The sequence below is a fragment of the Orycteropus afer genome, unplaced genomic scaffold (assembly GCF_000298275.1).
Source record: "Orycteropus afer afer isolate SDZICR_OR568_19922 unplaced genomic scaffold, OryAfe1.0 scaffold00206, whole genome shotgun sequence".
Lineage (NCBI taxonomy): Eukaryota > Metazoa > Chordata > Mammalia > Tubulidentata > Orycteropodidae > Orycteropus > Orycteropus afer.
Window position 1 is genome coordinate 1553238 of NW_006921793.1, and position 21788 is coordinate 1575025.

General features: G+C 38.6%; 1 protein-coding gene across 1 annotated transcript in view; it reads right to left on the reverse strand.

Moving 5' to 3' along the window:
* The window catches only part of PCCA (propionyl-CoA carboxylase subunit alpha), a 785038-nt gene that overhangs the window by 400232 nt on the left and 363018 nt on the right, over positions 1-21788 (reverse strand). Inside the window, exons 9-11 of the mRNA XM_007948152.2 lie at positions 21375-21477; positions 9509-9603; positions 1174-1324 (exon numbers count right to left, since the gene is read on the reverse strand). Coding sequence (XP_007946343.1) covers positions 1174-1324; positions 9509-9603; positions 21375-21477 — 349 coding nt within the window. The remainder of the gene's footprint in view (positions 1-1173; positions 1325-9508; positions 9604-21374; positions 21478-21788) is intronic.

A 21788-nucleotide genomic window follows, 5' to 3' on the forward strand; every position in this document is an offset into this window, starting at 1 on the left:
CTTTTTCATTCCAATCATCAGTAACTATCAATGCATCTTGATTGAATGTTTGATCCATTTCAGACTGCAGAAGATAGTGAAAATCTTCAATTTCTTCATCTTCGGCATTAGTGGTTAGTGCATATATCTCAGTAACAGTCATATTAACCAGTCTTTCTCATAGGTGTGTGGATATTAGTATACATTTTATATTGTATTTCAGGATAGATCTTGAAATGCTTATTTTTACAATGAATATGACATTGTTGCTTTTTAATTTGTCATTCCTGGCATAGAAGACTGCATGATTGTCCAATTCTAAGTGACTAATCCCAGTCCATTTCCATTGCTTAGGTGTTCATAATTCAAAGGAAAAACTATACAGAAATTCAAGGAGTTATTTACAATCCACTCAGCACAGTAGACAGCTCTAGGGAAGATCTAGAGAAGATATCTTCTCTGAGAAGAGGAAGACATTAGGGACTGGGATAAGAAGTGATAGCAATATTTTACTTGACCTAGTTAATGTTTAGACGGATTTTTGCTTTATGATAATTTTGCTCAGCTACACATTTGTATTCCACATACTTTTCTATATGTACATTTCTAGTTCACAATTTAAACAGAAGAAAAAAGAAGGGAATACAGCCACCAGTTATAGCACCAGTAGCTTCCTAAGATCTTGATTAGAATAATGAGGTAAGTTCCTGAAGTCGATAGTTCCAGAGGCATCACTTGATTTCTCAGCTTTGTATTTGTGGGAGAGATGTCAGTTCCTCTGGCATCCTACATAAGTGGGACAGTTCTGGGAGTCATTCCTGCAGGTTCAGTCTAGGTATCTTTCCTCCACCACTTTCAAATGTTTTGTAAGCATTTAATTCCTTTCTCTTTGTAATATCTAGAGTGGCTTAGGTGAATGGCACATGAACCTTGTCTAGCATAGTCCATCAAGAGCAATTCAAGAAAAAAAAAATGGAATTTCCAATATGATGTATTAAAAATAACAAAGTAGAAGGGCTACTTTAAATTATACTGAAATTCATCACCCCTAAAAGACACATTAACAAAAGCATAAATAACAATATTTAACAGTTTGAAAAGTTGGTTTTTACTTTTTATAAAAGAAAAAGTGGTGGATGAGGAAAGGTAAAGCCTAGAGGTAGGGAGAGGAATGAAAAACACAGTTTTTGTTACCTGGAGTCTTGTATTCATTTCTAAGAAGTAAAAATTCTTCTTTGAGTCCACAAGGAATTCTACAGTTCCAGCAGAGGAATACTTTACTGATTTGGCAAGAGCTACAGCTTGCTCTCCCATTGCTCTTCGAGTCTCAGGATCTAAAAAAATACTAAAGATACAGAAAGACTATTTTTCTACACCTTGAACAAAAATCAAGTTATCATTTGTGTAGATTATACAAAAGCTTTTTTAAAAAGTTTACTCAAATGTAAGTCATCTGTATCAATTTAAGATTTTATAACATTAACTAAGCATGCTTAAATCAATCAACTTTAGTTTCTTTTTTTATGAAACTAACATTTAAATTTTCTACATACTATGACTTCAATCTACTTATAAAAAATGGAAGCACCTGTCAACTAGTAAAATTTAATATATATATTCAGAATTCCTTTAAGCTTAAATTATGAGAAAAATAAATGCTTAGACAATAATATATAACCTAATAAATTCTAAAAGCTTGTGTTTCAAAACACTAAATTATCTTCCAGCAGGCAAGTAAAGCAGAAATGTTTTCAATGAACCCTAGAAAGAATAATATCAAATCATTTCTGCATTTTGCTTCTAGGCAAGTAAGGCTCTAAGAAACCAAACACTAACTACTTTCCTACTGTGGATTAAAACTTCTCTAATTAGTAAGATTTAGATGACATTTTGTAATTTTTTATTATTATTATGGAATAATATAAAGAAGTCTGCTATGAATTAAATTGAGTGCCCCCTGCCAAATAAGCATTAGAATCCTAACCCTTATACCTGAGGATGAAATCTTGTTGGGAAATAGTCTTCTTCGTTAATTAGATACCTGTCTTAGTTATTTACTGCTGCTATAACAGAAAGAAACAGAAATTTATTTTCTCACAGTTAAGGAAGCTGATGTCCACGATCAGGGCTCCAGCTCTAGAGGAAGGTCCTTGTCTCATGAGTTTCTGTTGTTTGGTTCCCTAGTGATTTGCAAGTAGCATAGCATCTCTCTTTCCTCATCTCTGCTTCCTTGGCTGTTTGCTCAAAACCTTCTTTTTATATCTCAAGAGAGATTGACTTAAATCACACCCCACGCTAATACTACCTCATCCACACTAATACTACCTCATTAACATAACAAAGAAAACTCATTTCCAAAGAGGATTATAACCACAAGTATCTCCCTGCCATTCAGTTGACTGGACTCACAGTGACTCCACTGCATTTCCAAGGCTATAAATCTTTATGGAAACAGACTGCTTCATCTTTCTTCCACAGAGCAGCTAGTGGGTTTGAACCACCAACGTTTTGGTTAGCAGTCAAATGCGTTAACCACTACACCACTCAAAAAAAAACTCACTGCCATCGAGTTGATTCGACTCATAGAGACCACTCCTTGGGTTTCCAAGGCAGTATATCTCTATTGCCCAATCCTCCTTCTGAGCAGTGGCTTGGGAGTTTGAAGTGCCAGCCTTCTAGTTAGCAGTCAAATGCCTTAGACACTACACCACTAAAGCAAAAAAATCAAACTCACTGCTGTCAAGTCAGTTCCGACTCATAGCAACCCCTCCTTGCGTTTCTGAGGTGATACCTCTATGGAAGTAGATTGCCCAGCCTTCTTTCCAAGGAGTGGCTGGTGGGTTTAAACTGCCAGCCTTCTGGTTAGCAGTCAAACGCCTTAGGTATTACACTACCACTAGAGCTCCTAAAAGGATAATACCCACTGAAAACCAAGTCTATTGCTATCAAGTCGATTCTGACTCATAGAGACCCCGTAGGGTTTTCAAGTCTTTAAATCTTTATAGAAGTAGACTGCCTCATCTTCCCACAGAGGTGCTGATGGGTTTGAACCAACAACCTTCTGGTTAGCAGCCAAATGCCTTACCCACTATGCCACCAGAGCTCCTTCTGTAAAACACACACAAGGATTTTAAGGGGCAGAGAGTATAAGTTAATAGCAGTGAAATAATATGGGCAGAGATGGGGGAATGGTGACACAATGTTTACTATGTGACCACTGTCAATGAACTGTATATGTAAAAACTGTTTAAATAGTGTAGATATTGTTACGTATATTTTCACCCAGAAAAAGAAATAGAATTTAAAATTAATCAGTTTTTATCATCATATTCTTAAAACACATAGAAATTTCATTTTGTTCCAAATCTCAACCCAAATAGAAGAGCAAAAGTTTTCAGATAAAAATGAACCAGAAAACAGGAATAAAACTTAAAAAAAAAAAAAAAAACCTGATGTTAACAAGATAATGTTATAGAAAATCAGGAGAAAATATTTCGAACTGGAAACATTACATAAAAGTAATAAGATGACATAATAAAGGAAGTTTTATTTGGGGAAATAACCAAGGAATGGCATTTATAGGATTATCCAAAAAAAAAAAAAAAAAAGCAGATAACAAAAAAGAAGTCTGCAGTTTGTGTTCCTTCATAATTTTGTGTTATCACCACATCTCTACCTATTTCTAGCAAGTACTAAGATCCTATCAAGTAACTCACAAATCATGTACAAGAGAAAATCTAGTAATATAGCACCATTCAGAAAGGGGTTGGGCCAGATTATTGGATTTATTTTCTGTATTAATTAAAAGGTTATTTTATTTCACTGTCATGACAAAGATACTTAATTTGTCATTATACAGTTCAATTTCCTGTTCACATGAAAAATTATCATTATATTGACAGATTTTTTAAAATTCCTATTCAAAAAAAAAATTAACTGTTCCTCCTTAATGCAAACAGAATTTTCTTGAATTATTAGTGTGAACAATAATAGCTTCACTACTCTTCAGAGAAAGACTTCACTGAAATATCAATTATGGGACTAGGATAAACAGGGTCACTTAAATAAACAGTGTCACTTAAATAAATAGGGTTATCTTCATTTAAAGTTTTAAAGGGCTACTTACTTAATGAGGTATAAAAATCAATGTATTTTTTTCTGCAAAGGTTGTACTAAAAACATAGTGATAGTATCTAAAAAAAAAAAAAAAGAAACTCACGGGGAAAAAATTAATCTAAACCAAAAAAAACAAATAATAATAATAAACTCCAGAGAGAATTATTAATGAAATATAGAAGATAGTTTAAAAAAATATATGAGAAAAAATTCCATCACAGATAATAGCTGTGTTCACTAACATCTAGAAGATTATCAAGACAAAAAAAATTTATGTATGTGTGTATGTGTGTGTGTATGAGAAGTATACTTAAAGGCAAGAGGCATTAGTCTCAGAGAGGAAAAGAATAGTAAGATCCTTCCCTAAATTATCAGATGTTAAGAAATAACAGTAAGATAGGCATTAGTGGTCCTCTGCTTCTTACCATTTATGGGTATAAACAAATGAATAAAACATAAGAATAACAGTATGTTGATACTAACAAAGTGAGAAAGTTCTGGTTATCAACTGTTGCTTAACAAATCATCTGACAACTTACTAGATTACAAGAACAGTCATTTGACCATTCTCTCACAGTTCAAGGAGTACAGTTCTGGCTCAGGGTCACTAACTCAGCCGCAGTCAGATGATGTCCTGAGCTGGAACAGTAAGAGATTCAAGGAGCTGGGCCTGGGGCACCATCTCCCACTCATGTAGTATCAGGTCCTCTCCAGGGAGTTTATCCACTTGGGCTAGTTTGAACCTTCTCGCGATTATGGTGGCAGGTTCCAAAAGTAAGTAACCCAAGAAACAAGAAGTAGAAGCCGCCTTTTCTTTTTCTGAAACTGAGACAGTGTCACTTTTTCTATGGGTCACACGATTGCAAAATGGAGATTCAAGAAGAGAGGATACAGACCCATCTCGAAGGAAGGGATGTCACACAATTTTAGAGCTATATTTTAAATCTCTACGATATACTCCCTGGACAGCAATTACATCCCCCCTAAATGCAAATAAATAAATAATCACCAAAAAATTTCTCTTGTAGCGTTAAACTCAGGCTCAGGGACCAGGATCTTGATAGTTAAATAATGTCCAGGTAGGGATATGTCTCCAAGGGTGCAGGGGTGCAGTTCCTCCACCTCCTCCACCTCCTCCTATATGACTTCTCTTGAGCACAAGACTTGTGAACTAAAAAGACAAGTTAACTGCCCCCCATACATCCAACATACAATGGTGGTAAAGGCAAAGTATAACCATACAGCAACTCCTGTTCAGTAAGAGGGGAAAACAGAAGGCACAGCAATCACTGCAGAAAGCAATGCTCAAATCCAGCTGAGGTCAGACTGCTTATAGCCAGATCCTTGATTAGGACTCAGTCCTACCTTGTGGAAATAATTCTCCGTGGGTTTTGGCTCTGCTCTTTGAACTCTTGCTTCTATTCTCTGATATATCTTTCCTTTTCCATAAAATGTTGCCTGTCTTTGCAGCTAAGTAGTTTTTATCAGTCTAACTACTGAAGTTTGGGGATCTAAAGACCTCTCTTATTTTGAAGCATCTCTGTCCCTTCCAGTCAAAACTGGAAATGTTTTTATCAGAACAAGTCTCTTAAATTTCCATGTACATTTTCATGACTCTTACATGGATTTATTCCATTAGAGAAAAATCGTTAACTACTAATCTCTTTAAAATAAGTCATTCTGTCCCTTGGGGGGTTCCTTATGAAGCTACTATGAGACACTGTACTCAAGGATTTTAGGAGCACTACTGGGTGAAGGAAAGAATCTGCAAGATATTCATTTATGACTTTCCTCTTTTTGCAAGTTCACATAAGGCACTATTGCAGATCTTTCTGAAATTTTAAAGGATCTTATAGTCCCTTCTTAGGACCTCTGGTGCTGCAGTGCCTAAGGCATTTGACTGCTAACTGGAAGGCTGGAGGTTCAAACCTCACAGCCACTCCGCAGAAGGAAGATGGGGCAATCTACTTCCGTAAAGATTTACCTCCTTGGAAACCCAATGGGGGTCATTGTGAGTTGGAATTGACTTGCTGGCCCTGAGTTTGGTTTGGTTTGGTTTGATAGTCCCTTCTAGACTTTTTTTTTTTTGAGAATGCCTTACCATTTGTAGAAGCTAAAACTGAGAAACAATTTTATTTCTAAACTAAATCTTGGCTCCTTAAAACCAGTAACCAGTTGCCATCAAGTCAATTTTGACTCATAGCAATCCCATATGTGCAGAATAAAACTATGCCCCATAGGATTTTCTTCCAAGTCATCTCTGGGTGGTTTCAAACTGCCAATCTTCCCAGTTAGCAGTTGAGCACTTAATCGACTGTACTTCCCAAAGACTCCTTTAAGGCCCGTTATTTCCTTTCAACTTTGTTCAAAAAGTGAGCTTCACTCAACTACTCCTCTTGCATTTAACCATAGGCAGCCCTAAGAAGCCAAGGAGCAACTTTAACACAAGGTCTGGAAATCTCCTTAGATCAAGTTAGGCAGCTCCTTTCCTATTTTCCATGTTATTACAGTTGACAGTGTGGGCAAATTTTTCACCACTGAACAACAAGCCTTCTTTTTCTAAAAGCTTCCTATATCATTTTCTTTTTCCTTTAAGCCCTCAACAATGTCCTCAAAGCATCTATGAATCATTTCTTCTAGATCCTTTAGCCTTGAACTAATACTTTCTTGACTGTATTGTTCCAAAGCCACATGCTTTGGGATTTTAAAACACAGCACCCACTCCAAGTATCAAAATCTTTTCTACTTATCTACTGTTGTTTAAAAAAGACATATACATGTGTTTAATAAATAACTCCTAAACTTAGTGACTTAAAACAACAACTATTATTGTCTCTCATAATTCATGGGGATTGATGAGGTTCAGGTAGGTGGTTCTCCCTCAGATTTCTTACACAGCTATAGTCAGAGAGCGAATGGGGTTTGAACAGTGGAGCATAGGAGCAGCTGAAGGCTGGATAGGTATCTCTATCCCTTCCCATGTTGTCTCAGAGATTTTCCATGTGGTCATTCCATGTGGATTATAACGGGTTTTCTCATAGCATGGCATCTGGTTTTTAAGTGTAAGTGTGCCAAGAGACAGGAAATGGAAGCTGGAAGTTTCATTAGACCTAGGTCCAGAAACTGACACAACATCACTTCTACATATTCCATTGGCCAAGCAGTCACAAAGCACAGAATCAAGGGGAGCACACATAGATCATTTCCACCACATCAATGAGACAGGTACCCAAGGATTTCAGAGCCACGTTTTAAGCCAGTTTTAAAAATTAATATAAAGTCCAGTTTTGATTTTTATCATTTCCCTGTGACTAAAAATTAACTCTTACTTTTTTTTCAGAAACAATACATCATAGCAAGGCATGCTGGCTATCCTGACTATATTTCTTACTGCCTAGTAATTAAATAAGGAGCTTTGGTGGCATATTGCCTAAGACATTTGACCGCTAACCAGAATGTTGGTGGTTCAAACTCACCAGCCACTCCACAGAAGGAAGACCAGGCGATCTACCTCCGTAAAGATTTACCACCTTGGAAACCCAAAGGTGGTTGCTATGGGTCGGAATTGACTCAATGGCAGTAAGTTTGGTTTGGTTTTAAGTAATTAAATACTTATCCTCAATTAGAGACAGAAAAACAAATAGACTATGCTCTGGTTAACTAGTGCCACTCTGACAAGATCATACCACAAATGGGATGGCTTGAACAAACAGGAGTTTATTCTCTCACAGTTCGGGAGGCTAGAAGTCCAAGTTCCAAGTGCCAGGCTCTAGGGGCTATGTGAAAGCCCCTCGACCTTGGGCTTCAGCTCTGCTCCTTGCTCCCAAGCCCACTGAAGCTAGAGGCATCTCTTCACTCAGGCAGCTACTGGCTGCTGAAGCTAACAAGCCCAAGGTCAACAAATAAAATGGCACAATCCCAGTGTTACCAAACCACACAGCAGGCCATTAATTCAAGTCCATCGAAAGTCCCAAGGTCAGCAGAGCATGGCAGGCTGCTGAGCGATGACTCGGCTACATGCAGGGTTCAAGTGTGCCATAAGCTAGAGAACGTTCCCCAAGGCTTCTGCTTATATCCAGGAAGCAGACCACATTCCCTAAGGCAGCTACTCAGCTGCTCACAGTAGATTCCACCATGGAGTTGATTACCAGTCTCATCATGGGGAATACTATATCCAGCTGCCAAGCTACTCAACTAGGCCTTGCCAAGTTGACACACAAACTTAACTACCACAGACTACCAGAACCATTTTAAGAAGCCAAGATTTAGTTTAAAAATTAAAATTAAAAATAAAACCAACCTAGTATCAAATTAAAAATGAGGTTCTATGAAATGGCCACACCAAAGACATAAATGGTGACCCAGAGAAGTACCGAATGTGGCTCTGATAAATCAAGATGTTTCCAAGAACCATTCCCTACAAACCTTTTCATGATAGGACAAATTTAGGAAATTCAGGGTCAACTGTATGAAATCTTCCCTAATATTAGAGCCTAGAAGGCATGTATCCCAGAAATTGCCCAATTCCTGAAACACCAGGAGGGTCTATAATACCTATAGGCCTGTAAAGGTCACAGACATCTACACTACTTTCTCCCTTCTAATAAAACTCCAACTTATTTTTTCAAGTATCACCTAACTTTTATACTATTTACTTTAAAAGAAGGCAGGTACTGGTCAATGGGAGATAAATTATAACCATTCTAAGCCAGCATTTCTCTGGGAGGGCACTATCGGAATTAAGAAGGCAGGAGCATGTCACTTTTTTATTTTGCAAGACCTTTAGCTCCCTAACCCCTGTCCACAAAATGCTCTGGAAAAAAAAAATCACAAAATTAGAATGAGTAGTCCAAGTCAATCATAGTAGTTTCATTGTCATTTCTATTAACTACTTTGAAATGGGCATGGATATAATTCTAGCCAATGAGATGTGTTTCACTGATGAAAACAGAAATGCATTAGAAGGAAACATCTCTTCTTCCAACGTAAAGTCTGTAAACCATCATCATGAGTTGAGCCAGGACATCAACAATAGCAGTACAGAAAGATGGATAAAACACACTTTTTTTTTAATGACATTGTTGAACTAATAAATTAACCGAAGCTTTGAGCTGCCTTAACTCAAGAATGCTTATTACATTCATTTAAAGCAAAAAAAAAAAAGTGTCATTTCAACCTGTTAAGATGGGATTTGCTATTACTAACAACCCAACATCCCCTAGCTAATGAAATTTATGCCTAAGTCACTGAAGTCCTAAGAAGATCCAAGGGGCAAATTCTTCATTAGAAAAATGCACATTCATAGATTCTACTATGAATGTTAAACCAAAATTTAGCCAAAAAATGAAAAGGACATGTATGCCACCACAGCTCCAAAGAAATATTATAAATGTACACCAGAAGAGACTCTTACCTTGGTGCTTCCTCCACCACCTTTTGATTTCTTCTCTGAATTGAGCACTCTCTTTCATTAAGCCACAAAGCATTGCCATGTTTGTCACCTAAAACCTGAAAAATATGATTTCAAAATATAATAACCATACCCCCCAGAGTATGACCCAGTTACTTTTTTTCCACATAACAGCTCTTTATTTCTAAGAATCAAACCTCATAGAGCATATGTACCTCTGTTTCGGTTACTTTGTGCTGCACCGCTCTAACAGAAATACTACAGGTGCATGGCTTTAACAAACAGGAGTTTATTCTCTTACAGTGTTGGAGGCTAGAAGTCTGAGTTCAAAGTGCAAAGCTCTAGGGGCAGGGTGAAAGCCTTGGGCTTCAGCTCCACCTCTTGCTCCTGGCCCACTGGAGCTGGAGGCATTCCTTCACTCATGCAAGTGCAGGCTGTTTAGGCTGACAAACCCAAGGTTGGCAAGTAAAAGGGCACAGTCCCAAAATTATCAAACCACGGCAGGCTACTAATGCAAGTCCATTAACAGTCCCAAGATCAGCAGACATCATGGCAGGCTGCTGAACAACTTGGCTACATGCTGGATTCAAGTGTGCCAAAAGCTAGAGACTTTCTTCAAGTCTACTTCTTATATATATTGGAAGCAGACCACATTCCTAAAGCAGCTGCTCATGGCAGATTCTACCATGGAGTTGATTGCCAGTCTTATCATGGGGAATAACCACAACCAGCTGCCCAGTAATTCAAAACTAGTCCCAGCCAAGTTGACACATAACCTTACTACCACAACCTCTCTCAAAACATTTTTCTGGTTAATGTTAATAGAGGAAAACTTTATATACTTACAACATCAAAACTCAGTAAACCATTTTTATAAAAAACATTTGAAGAAAAAATTCTCTTGTTACATTTCAGAAACATTAGCATCAATTGTACAAATTTGCAAAATAAGAGTCATTAGCGTGACATATATTCTGGAACTCAGTGGTGCTTAGAAACAGTACCATAATGGTATTATAAACAAATATTTGTAGTTAATCATATTAAATGTTTGTTGATCCAGAAAGGATGTGTTATACATTTACATCCAAAATGATATTGCTACTTATGTGATTTTACTGTGCTTTATTTATATTACAGGAAATTGGTAAAAGGTGTGGGGTTTATATATAATACATTATGAATATTCCAATTTGTATTAATGGGAAATAGGCTAGAGTTGACAACAAAATATAGACCACCAAGTTATATTTGAATTTCATATAAACAAATAATTTTTTTCGTAAAAGATTAGACTTATGCATAGTTTATTCTTCTCTAAATTAGGTTTAGCTAGTCAATTCATTTTTTAAAGTTCTGTACATTTCCTAGTCATCCAATAAAAATGATCTTGATGAATAAATGAAGGGACTAAGTAACCAGAAAACAATACAAATAAAAAGGATTTGTAAGGAAGTTGGGAGCTCTGGTGGTGTAGTGCCTAAGACATTTGAGTGCTAACGAGAAGGCCAGCAGTTCAAACCCACCAGCCACTCCTTGGAAGGAAGGTTGGACAATCTACTTCCATAGTGATACCGCCTCGGAAACCCAAGGAGGGGTCACTATGAGTCAGATCCGACTCGACAGCAGTGAGTAGTAGGAGGAAGGGAAGTTAATCCATAACTACATATTGTATTTTTTTTAAAGTTTTAATAAGGTCCTTTACAAATCTATGTACTTAATGGAGAAAAACCTCCAAGATATGCTGCTTCATTGAAATAAACTAGCTCAAATACTACAAGGCCTTGAGCATCCCTGGATTCTGCCTGCAAAAGGACAGCAGTGCTGTGGCTAAAAACCACTTGTTTAAGCCAAACAAAGTGGTGTCATTCATCATTCACATTGCCAGTGTACAATTTCAGCATGGGAAAGGTACATGACGGCTGTGTTTAAAAAAAAAAAAAAAAAAAAGGTGATATTCATGCATATACTTCATCGAATAACTTTGGATTAAAAAAAAAAAATCACTGCCATCAAGTCGATTTTGACTCAGAGTGACCCTTCCTTGGGTTTCCAAGGCAGTATCTCCATGGAAGTAGATTGCCCAGATATTCCATAGATATTCAAAGAATAGTAACAGTACTTGCATCCAGGAATAGAAACTTGGAGACAAGGTTGAAAGGGATACTAATGTTTCACTGAATACTTGTCTTAGTTTCCTAGTGCTTCTGTACCACAAGTCAGTGGCTCAAATTCACTGCTGTCGAGTTGAATCCGACTCAAAGCCACCCCTCCTTGGGTTTCCTAGGCAGTATCTCTACAGCAGTAGATTGACCAGTATGCCTTACAAGGAGTGGCTGGTGGGTTTGAACTGCCACCTTCTGGTTAGCAGTCATATGCCTTAGGCAATATATCACCAGAGCTCCCTCTTACAGGTGGTTGTTGTTGTTGTTGTTGTTTTTGTTGTTGTTATGTGTCATTGAGTCGGACCCAACTCATAGAGACCCCTCCTTGGGTTTCCGAAGCGGTATCACTATGGAAGTAGATTGCCCAACCTTCCTTCCCAGGAGTGGCTGGTGAGTTTGAACCATCAGCCTTCTGGTTAGCAGTCAAGTGCCTTAGACACTGCGCCACCAGAGTTCCCAGAAAGAGACAGCCAGGCTCTCTGGCAGGCTCAAACCGATAGCATTGTGTGTGGCAGGTGACTACCTTATGCCTGAGGCCAATCCCTAGGGCCTCTTACAGGTTAGGAGGCTAGAAATGTAGGGCTCCAGCAGTAGGGGAAAGCGTTCTGTGTCTGCTCTAGTGGATAACATCCTTGTCTCAGCTTCTTCTCGGAATTCCTTAGAGTTCCCCACATGGTATCTATCTTTCCCCCATTGCTGCTTGCTTGCTTTTGTCCCTAAACTGTTCTTTTTATATCTCAAAAGTGATTGGGTTTAAGACACACCCAGCACTGATATGGTGCCATTAACATAACAGAGAAACCTGTATCCCAAATGGGATTATATCCACAAGTACAGGAGTTAGTATTTCAACACATAGTTTGGAAGGACACAATTAAACCCATAATAATATTCTTTATTATGTACAAAAATTACATAATATAAATAATTAAATGAAGAAAAATGTTGTTGTTGTTGTTATGTGCCGTCGAGTCAGACCCGACTCATAGCGACCCCTCCTTGGGTTTCCGAGGCAGTATCACTACGGAAGTAGATTGCCCCATCTTCCTTCCGAAGAGTGGCTGGTGGATTTGAACCACCAGCCTTCTGGTTAACAGTCAAGTGCCTTAGCCACTATGCTACCAGAGCTCCCATGAAGAAAAATAAGTACATTTAAAATCCTCTAAATATAGATCAGATAGGAAAACATCAGTATTCCCTCCTTAGGGTAATGAGACATTTTCACTTACATTTTAAAAATATCCTACACTGCATGCCATGGCTAATTTTAAAAAATTTAAAAGTTGATATAGATATAAAATTACATAATTTAATACAATAAATATTTATGACATACTGGTAATATGGATAACATTGAGAAGAATGGGAATTCCATAACACTTGATTATGCTCATGAGGAACCCGTATATAGACCAGGAGGCTGTCACTTGAACAGAACAAGGGGATACCGCATGGTTTAAAATCAGGAAGGATGGGAGGTTCCAGTAAGATGGTGGAATAGGCAGACAAACTAGACAGACCCTCTTCAACAAAGAAAGGGGGAACCAATTAACACAGATACAGAAGATAATCCTGGAGCCCTGAGCTTTAAAAGGAAGGATACAGAAGTGGACTAAACTTCAACTAGTAAAAGAACCTGTATGAACAAAATGAAAAAGGAGACGTACGGAGCTGTGGACTATTAGCAATCCTGAAGGCACAGACAGCTTGGATATTTCCAAGTGGTCGTAGGACCTAAGAATTAACCTAAAGATTGGTCCTGCTAGCCAGGGGCTGCACGGAGGACTGCACTAGTTGCTGGTGAATGAAAGGGGAAACAACAAAGAGGGAGACAGGCTGAGCTGTGGACTTCTGGCTGTCTGGAAGGTGCAGCCATTTTGCATGTTTACAAGTCTTTCAACCATTTTGGACATTTAAAGCAACAGCATTCTCTCAAATTTCAGGGACCTAAGAATAGGCTCCACTTGCTAAGACCACAGGGACATTCCACTGAGGACTGGAAAGATGCAACATTCCTGCTTTTGCTCTTGTACCCCACACCCTCTTGGTGAACAAAGGTTTGGCCTTCCCTCACTCCCACCCACCATCTAGACCAGCAGGAATTCCATCCCAGTCTGTGTGCTCTGACGGAGGGTGGGTGCCATGCCCAGATTTTTTCCTTTTTTTTCTAGTTTGCTTGTTTTCTCTGTTTTCAAAATTATCATTATTATTTGTCCTTTTTATTACTATTCTTTATTCTTCCCTTCCCAGGTTCTAGTTTTCAACATCATTCATCACACAAATAAAACAAATGAAAAAGAACCACACAATCATATCAATCGATACAGAAAAGACATTTGAAAAAATCCAACACCCATTCATGATCAAAACTCTCAGCAACATAGGAATAGGAGGGACATTCCTCAACATAATAAAAGGCATATATGCAAAACCAGCATCAACATTATTCTCAATAGAGAGAGACTGAAACCATTCCCCTTGTGAACAGGAACCAGACAAGGATGCCCTTTATCACCATTTTTATTCAATATTGTATCGGAAGTCCTAACCAGGGAAATAAGGCAAGAAAAGGCATCCAAAGTCGTAAGGAAGAAGTCAAACTATCCCTATTTGCTGATGATATGATGCTATACATAGAAAACCCAAGTGACTCAGTAAAATAACTACTGGAACTAACTGAGAGATTTAGCATAGTAGCAAGATACAAGATCAACATACAAAAATCAGTTGGATTCCTATGGATAAACATACAAAAATCAGTTGACTGGAGATCGCAGTCATACAAAAATCCGACTCACTGCCATTGAGTTGGATCAGACTCATAGCGACCCTTCCTTGGGTTTCCGAGGTGGTATCACTATGGAGATTGTCCAACCTTCCTTCTGAGGAGTGGCTGGTGGGTTTGAACCACCAGCCTTCTGGTTAGCAGTCAAATGCCTTAGGCACTATGTCACCAGAGCTCCCACAATTTACAATAGCTACCAAGAAAAATAAAATACTTGGGAATAAATCTTATCAGGGACACAAAAACCTAAACAAAGAAAATTATAAAAGACTACTTCAAGAAACCATAAGACATTTACATAAATGGAAATGTTCTTATACCATGTTCATAAATAGGAAGAGTGAACATTGTGAAAATGTCAGTTCTACCCAAAGCAATCTATACATTCAATGCACAATCCCAATCCACATCCCATCAACATTTTTTAAGGATATGGAAAAAACAATCAACAGTTTTATTTGGAAAGGAAGGAGACCTCGGATAAGCAAAGCACTATTGAAGAAGATGAACAAAGTATGAGGTCTCACACTTCCAGATCTTAAAGCCTATTATACAGCCATAGTAGTCCAAACAGCCTGGTATTGGCAAAACTGGATATCCATTTGCAAAAAAATGAAACAAGATCTGCACCACACACCATACGCAAAAACTAACTCCAGATGGATCAAAGACTAAATATGAAACCTAAAACTATAAAGTTTCTTAAGGAAAAAATGGGGCAAATTTAGGGGTCCTAATATATGACATAAGTAGACTATCAAGCATAACCCAAAATGCACATACAACAGAAGATGAACTAGATGAATGGCACCTTCTAAAAATTAAAATTTTATGTGCTTCAAAAGACTTCTCCGAAAGAGACAAAAGAGAACCTATAGATTGGGAAAAAAATATAAGGCAACAATATATCTGACAAGGGACTTATCTCTAAAATTTATAGGAAACTCCAACCCCTCAACAACAAAAAGACAAATAATACAATAAAAAAATGGGTAGAAGACATGAAAGAAACTTCACTAAACAAAATATTCATGCTCATTAGTCTTTGAGAGATGCAAATCAAAACAACAATAAGATACCATCTTGCCCCAGCATTAGTAGCAATGTTCAACAAGACGAAAATAACAAATGCTGGCAAGGATGTGGAAAGATTGGGACTCTCATGCACTGCTGGTGGAATTGTCAAATAATACAACCACTGTGGAAAGCAGTATGGCAATTCCTTAAAAAGCTGGAATTAGAAATACCACTTGATCCAGCAATCCCATTACTAGGTATATATTCTAAAGAAGTGAGAGCCAGGACAAGAACAGATATGCCCACACATGTTCATTGCCACACTGTTTACAAAAGCAAAAAGATGGAAACAACCTAGGAGTCTATCAAAAGAAGAATGGATAACCAAACTATGGTACATACATACAATGGAATACTATGCAACCCTAAAGAATAACTTAGAATCTGCAAAACACTGCATAACATGAATGAACTTGGGGGACATTATGCTGAGTAAAATAAGTCAATCACAGAAGGACAAATATTGTATTAGTCTGTTATTGTAAAAAGTCAAGGAAAGGTTTATATATGAAAGGAAATTTTTTTGTTGGTTAATGGGGTGGGAGAAGAGGGGAGGGAACACTGCCAGATAGGTAGAGACAAATAATGATATGGATAAAGGGAAGGGCAAGGTACCAAATGTAAGTGATCAATGCTGTGGTATTGAGGAAGAGGGAGACAGAGAGAGGTGCATGGGAGGTAAAGACAACAAAGATGAACCCTATTGCACATAGAGTACTATGCTGTCAGTGATGACAAACGTCTGCAAAGATGGTTCTCTCCTCATCCAGAGCAAAGAAGAATGAAGAAAACCAAAGCCACATGGAAAGAATTAGTCCAAGGAACTGGTACACCATGAAATCCTCAGCCTATACAACTATGAGACCAGAAGAACTTGATGGGGCCTGGCTACCACTATCAATACTATCAACTACTTAGAAGGGGATCTATGTAGGAGATCCTGGATAGAGTGGGAGAACAATGTGGAACAAAACTCAAAATCATTAAAAAAAAAAAGGGGGGGGGCAGCTTTGCTGGTCTGATAGAGCCTGCTGGAACCCCTGAGACTATGGTCCCTAGCTTCCCTTCAGGTCTGGAATTGAACCTACTCCTGCAGCTTCCAGCCAAACAAAAGACAGGCATGTGAGCTCTACATTTACATTACGTAGAAACACTCCTTGGAAAGATTAAACATGGAAGAATAGAAGGGCTTGGTATGCACAGGGAGATAGCTCATGGGGCAGGAGTACACGAGAGAGGACGCAGGGAAGAGGTGGCTATGGGTAGGAAGTTGGAGGATCTGTTATGTTGTCAGAGACTGCAGTCAATGTCAGTAGACAGAATGTATGTGAAATGCTGCATGGAAGATGAATTTGCTCTATACACTTTCACCCAAATCACAATAAAATAAAATAAAATAAATCACAGAGGGATAGGAGTGTAAAGGTAAAGGCAAAAAAAAAAAAATCAGGAAGGGAGTACATCAGGGCTGAATCCTTTCACTATACTTATTCAATCTGTATGCTGAGTAAATAATCCAAGAATCTGGACTGTATGAAGAAGTATGCAGCATCAGGATAGGAGGAAGGCTCATTAACAGCCTGCAATACACAGACGATACAACTTTGCTTGCTGAAAGTGAAGATGACTTGAAGCACTTACTGATGAAGATTAAAGTCTACAGTATGGATTACACCTCAACATAAAGAAAATGAAAATATTTTTAACTGGACCAATGAGCAGCATCATGATTAATGGAGAAAAGATGAAAGATATCAAAGATTTCATATTATTTAGATCCACAATCAACACCACTGGAAGCAACAGTCAAGAAATCAGACAACATATTGCACTAGGCAAATCTACTGCAAAAAAACCTGTTTAAAGTACTGAAGAGCAAAGATATCTCTTTGAAGACTAAGGTGCGCCTAACCCCAGCCATGGTATTTTCAATTGCCTCATATGCATGTGAAAGCTGGACAATGAATAAGGAAGACCAAAGAAGAGTTGATGCTTTTGAGTTGTGGTGTTGGACAAGAGTGCTAAGAGTACCAAGGTCTGCTAAAAAGACTCACAAATCTGTTCTGAAAGAAGTACAGCTGGAATGCTCCTTTGAAGTAAGAACGGCCAGACTTCATCTCACTTACTCTGGTCATGTGGTCAGAAGGGACCATTTCCTGAAGAAGGATATCATGCTTGGTAAAGCGGAAGGTCAGTGCAAAAGGGAAAGACCCTTAATGAGATGGAATGACACAGTGGTTCCAACAATGGGCTCAGGCATAGCAAGGATTGTGAGGCTGCACAGGACCAGCCAGTGTTTCCGTCTGTTGTACATGAGGTCACTATGAGTTGGCGCCAACTCAATGGTAGCTAACAGCAATAACAACAACAAAGTAATAGGAAAGACACTGACCCAGTTGCTGAAAACAGCAGAATGAGTAAGACTTAATCACTATACTCAAGGACCTCATGATCTCAGAAAAGTCAGATAGCTAAAGATAAAAAAACATAAATGATCTTCTGGGTGTGCGAATAAGTGCTAGATGGGAAATATAAAGAACGGGAAAATCAATTCTGTCTCTATGGTCTTAAACAAAGAGCAGCCCAAATATCTCCCCTACTTTATAGACCTAAATATCCAACTACCTACTCAATATCTACACTTAGATGTCTAATGGGCATCTCCATTTTTATTTGCCAGACATCATAATCCTGATTTCCTCCCCAAAATGTGTACCATTCAGTCTTTCTCACCTCAGTAAAATAACAACCCATTCTTTTGATTATTCAGGCCAAATCCTTAATCTATAATGCCTCATTTTTGTCTTATATGTCACATCCAAGGTAGAAAATACTGTCTACCTTCATAAAATATCTAGAAACCAACCATATCTCACCACCTTTGGCACTATTACTCTGATCCAAGTTGCCATCATCTCTTATCAGAATTACCACAATAACTTCCCAAGTAATCTCTCTGCTTCATTTGCTGGATTTCAGAATTGGCAAGGGCTAGTGATGACTGGGAGGAGCTCTGGTAGCATAAAAACCTAAGGCATTTGACTGCTAACCAGAAGGCTGGCAGTTCAAACTCACCAGCCACTCCCAGGAAGGAAGATTGGGCACTCTACTTCTGTAAAGATACTGCCTCAAAAACCCAAGGAGGGGTCGCTATGAGGCAGAACACAACTTGACAGCAGTGAGTTTGGTTTGGTTTGGTTCTTTAGTGATGACTGAGCACTGGTGGCGTAGTGTCTAAGGCATCTGACCGCTAACCAGAAAGCTGACAGTTCAAACCCACCAGCCACTCTGCAGAAGGAAGACTGGGTAATCGCCTTGGTAACCCAAAGGGGGTCGCTATGAGTCAGAATTGACTCGATGGCAGTGAGTCTGGTTTTTGGTGTTAGTGATGACTGTAAGGATCCTGGTGGAGTGATGGTTAAACCTTGGCTGCTAAGCAAAAGGTCAGTGGTTTGAACTCACCTAGAGATTCTGCAAGAGAAAAGACCTAGCAATCTGCTCCTTTAAAGATTAAGCCTAGAAAAAAAAATCCTATGGGGCAGTTCTCTGTCACACTGGGTCACTAGGAATTGAAAATGGACTCTATGGCACCTAACAACAAATGATGAGCACATGTCTCCCTTTATACACACTGCTGAAAGAAAGTATTTGTTGTGGTGTCCTGTCCTTATCTCATAATTGTATGTTGGGTGAGTGAGTATTAGATTATGTTTAAATATGGAGGTCTTCACTCCAGAAGAACTTTTCCAGAAGGACCATACATAAGATGTCTCATGTACACTTGAACCAAGTTAGTAATAAAAATCCTGGTCTTGCTAACAGGTTGGGTAAATTTTACATGTGAAAGGACATGACAATTGATGGCTACAGTATGCACTATAGTAAATAATATCCAAAAATGGTGGCTCCATGCAACACAAATCCTGATATTTAATCCTTGTATCATTTTATGTAGCAATGAACGTAGGCTAGCCCAGGAACTTGCAAAATGCAATAAAAGTGATTCTGTCCTGTGATGCAGTTAATTACTGGGTATAGCTCTTCTAGCCATGTGCTTTGTGACACCCACCAGATTACTGGGTGGAACTATGCAAATGAAAAATGTTTGTTGCCCACCAAAGGAATGGGATAGCTTATGAGTAATGTAAATAAGGTATATGTGTGGGGGACCATGGAAATAAGGTGTATGGAACCCTAATGTTGGGATTGGCCAGTTTTGTCATCTTGCTAGGCCTAAAGTGTGCTCTCCCAGAGGCTTGCCAGAGGGAGGATGTCACTGCCATCAAGAGAGATAAGAGCTGGAGATGGAGTGAAGCACATCCTTGGACCCAAGATCCCTGCATGGGACTTTCCTGGCTAAGAGACGGCTGGCAGAGAGACGTAGCAGAGGAAACAAGAGGCACAAGACAGTGGCGTGCTTCCTGGCTGACGGAATGTGAAAGCTGAGTGCCTCTGGGCGGGAGGATTGCTGGCAGAATGGGCTGCACCTAGGTGCACCTACTGCCAGAGCTAAAAGAGATTTGTAACACTTGTCCAACCAGGGCAGAGGCCAGGCTGAAAGGCCAAGGGCCAAAGAGAGGTATGTCTGAGGGCCTGGCTGAAGGAAGGCTGTCCTGATCGAAGAATTGTATACTGAATATGTACCTGAACCTGAATTATAACCTGTTACTTCCCTAAATAAACCCCATAATCATATCGTCTGTTAGTTTTGTGAGGCCAATGCAATAAATTACTGAACCTAGCAGAGAAAGTGAGGGAAGAGAGCTGCTATCAGAATTGGTGAAAAGGATGGAGGGTGGCAGCATGTCTGGCCTCCCAGGAATAAGCCTTGGGCTGCTGATGGAGATTCTATTTCCCCCTTGTGAGGTTGGAAGATATCAAAGGATGCTGCCTCTGTGTCCTTTTTGCATGTGCCTAAACCTTAAAAACACAGAACAGCTTCATAACCACTTATTGTGGGAATCCTGACCAGACATATAAGACTACCATTCTAGAAATGCTACATGTCGAAACCATGTGAAGATGCTCCAAGCCTTTACAGAAAAAAGAGTGGCCCAGTTGTCCCAGTGTCTCATCTGAGTCCAGTCCTCAAGCCACCCCTCCAAGGCACTTAAAATATGAGAGCCACTTTGGACATTCCAAACCACCCATCAGGCTCTGGTATGACTACTGCCATAGTTGACACCATAGGGAGCAAAAGAAGCACCCAGCAAACCCATTCTGTTTTGCCATAGACTTAAACAGAGTAAGAGTGTTTCACTCATCTCTACACAACTAGCTCCTAACAGCATGCTTGTCACAGGAAGGAACTTAAACATCTGGTGAACTGCAATGATGTGAGTACAGGGCAGGCATTCTTCTTTTAAAATGCTGGAAGAGTATGAACAAATTACTAAACAGAATATATTTAACCTGGTCAGATAGTTCCAGACTGTTCATATTGTGCAGTTTTGTTTTTCTATCATCTCCCATCCAGATCAACATTCTGGCACATTAAAAAAAAAAAAAAAAAAAAAAACCTGTACCAGATTCCAAAGGTAAGAAATCAATTTATAAACAAAATTTATTTATAGTTATTCAAAAATACTGAACACAATCATTCTCAATGGAGGAAAGGATGTGTTTCCAATAGGAATAAATGATATTAATTGATTCTGATGCATAGCAACCACAACTGGGTTTCTGAGAAGGTAAATCTTTATAGAAGTAGATTGCCCCGTCTTCCTTCTGCAGAGCACCTAGTAGGTTTGAACTGCCAACTTTCTGGTTAGCAGTCAAATGCCTTAGGCACTATGCCACCAGACCTCCTTTAATAAAAATTAGAAAGCATTAAAAAAGGTACCTGGATTTCTATATGACGAGGGTTATCAATAAATTTTTCTATTAGTAGTCTATCATCACCAAAACTAGAAGCAGCTTCCTGAGATGAAAATCGAAAGCCTTCCCTAAAATAAAAGACAAAAAACAATCAGACTAACAAAACAAACATAGCCCTCAACTAAAAAAATTCAATTAAACATTTATTTTGGCTTACTGCTGAACAAAGCAGACAAAAATTCATTTAATATACACAATTAAATTAAACTTAGTTCATCTGCAACCCATCCATTCATTACCTCCATGGCCTGTGTTGAGTCATTTAACTTTATTGATCCTAGATTTTCTACACATAAAACAGGAATAACAATATTTATTTAACTAACTATTAAGTACAAGATATTCTTTGTCAACCAGAGACAGCAGGTAAGACTATTTC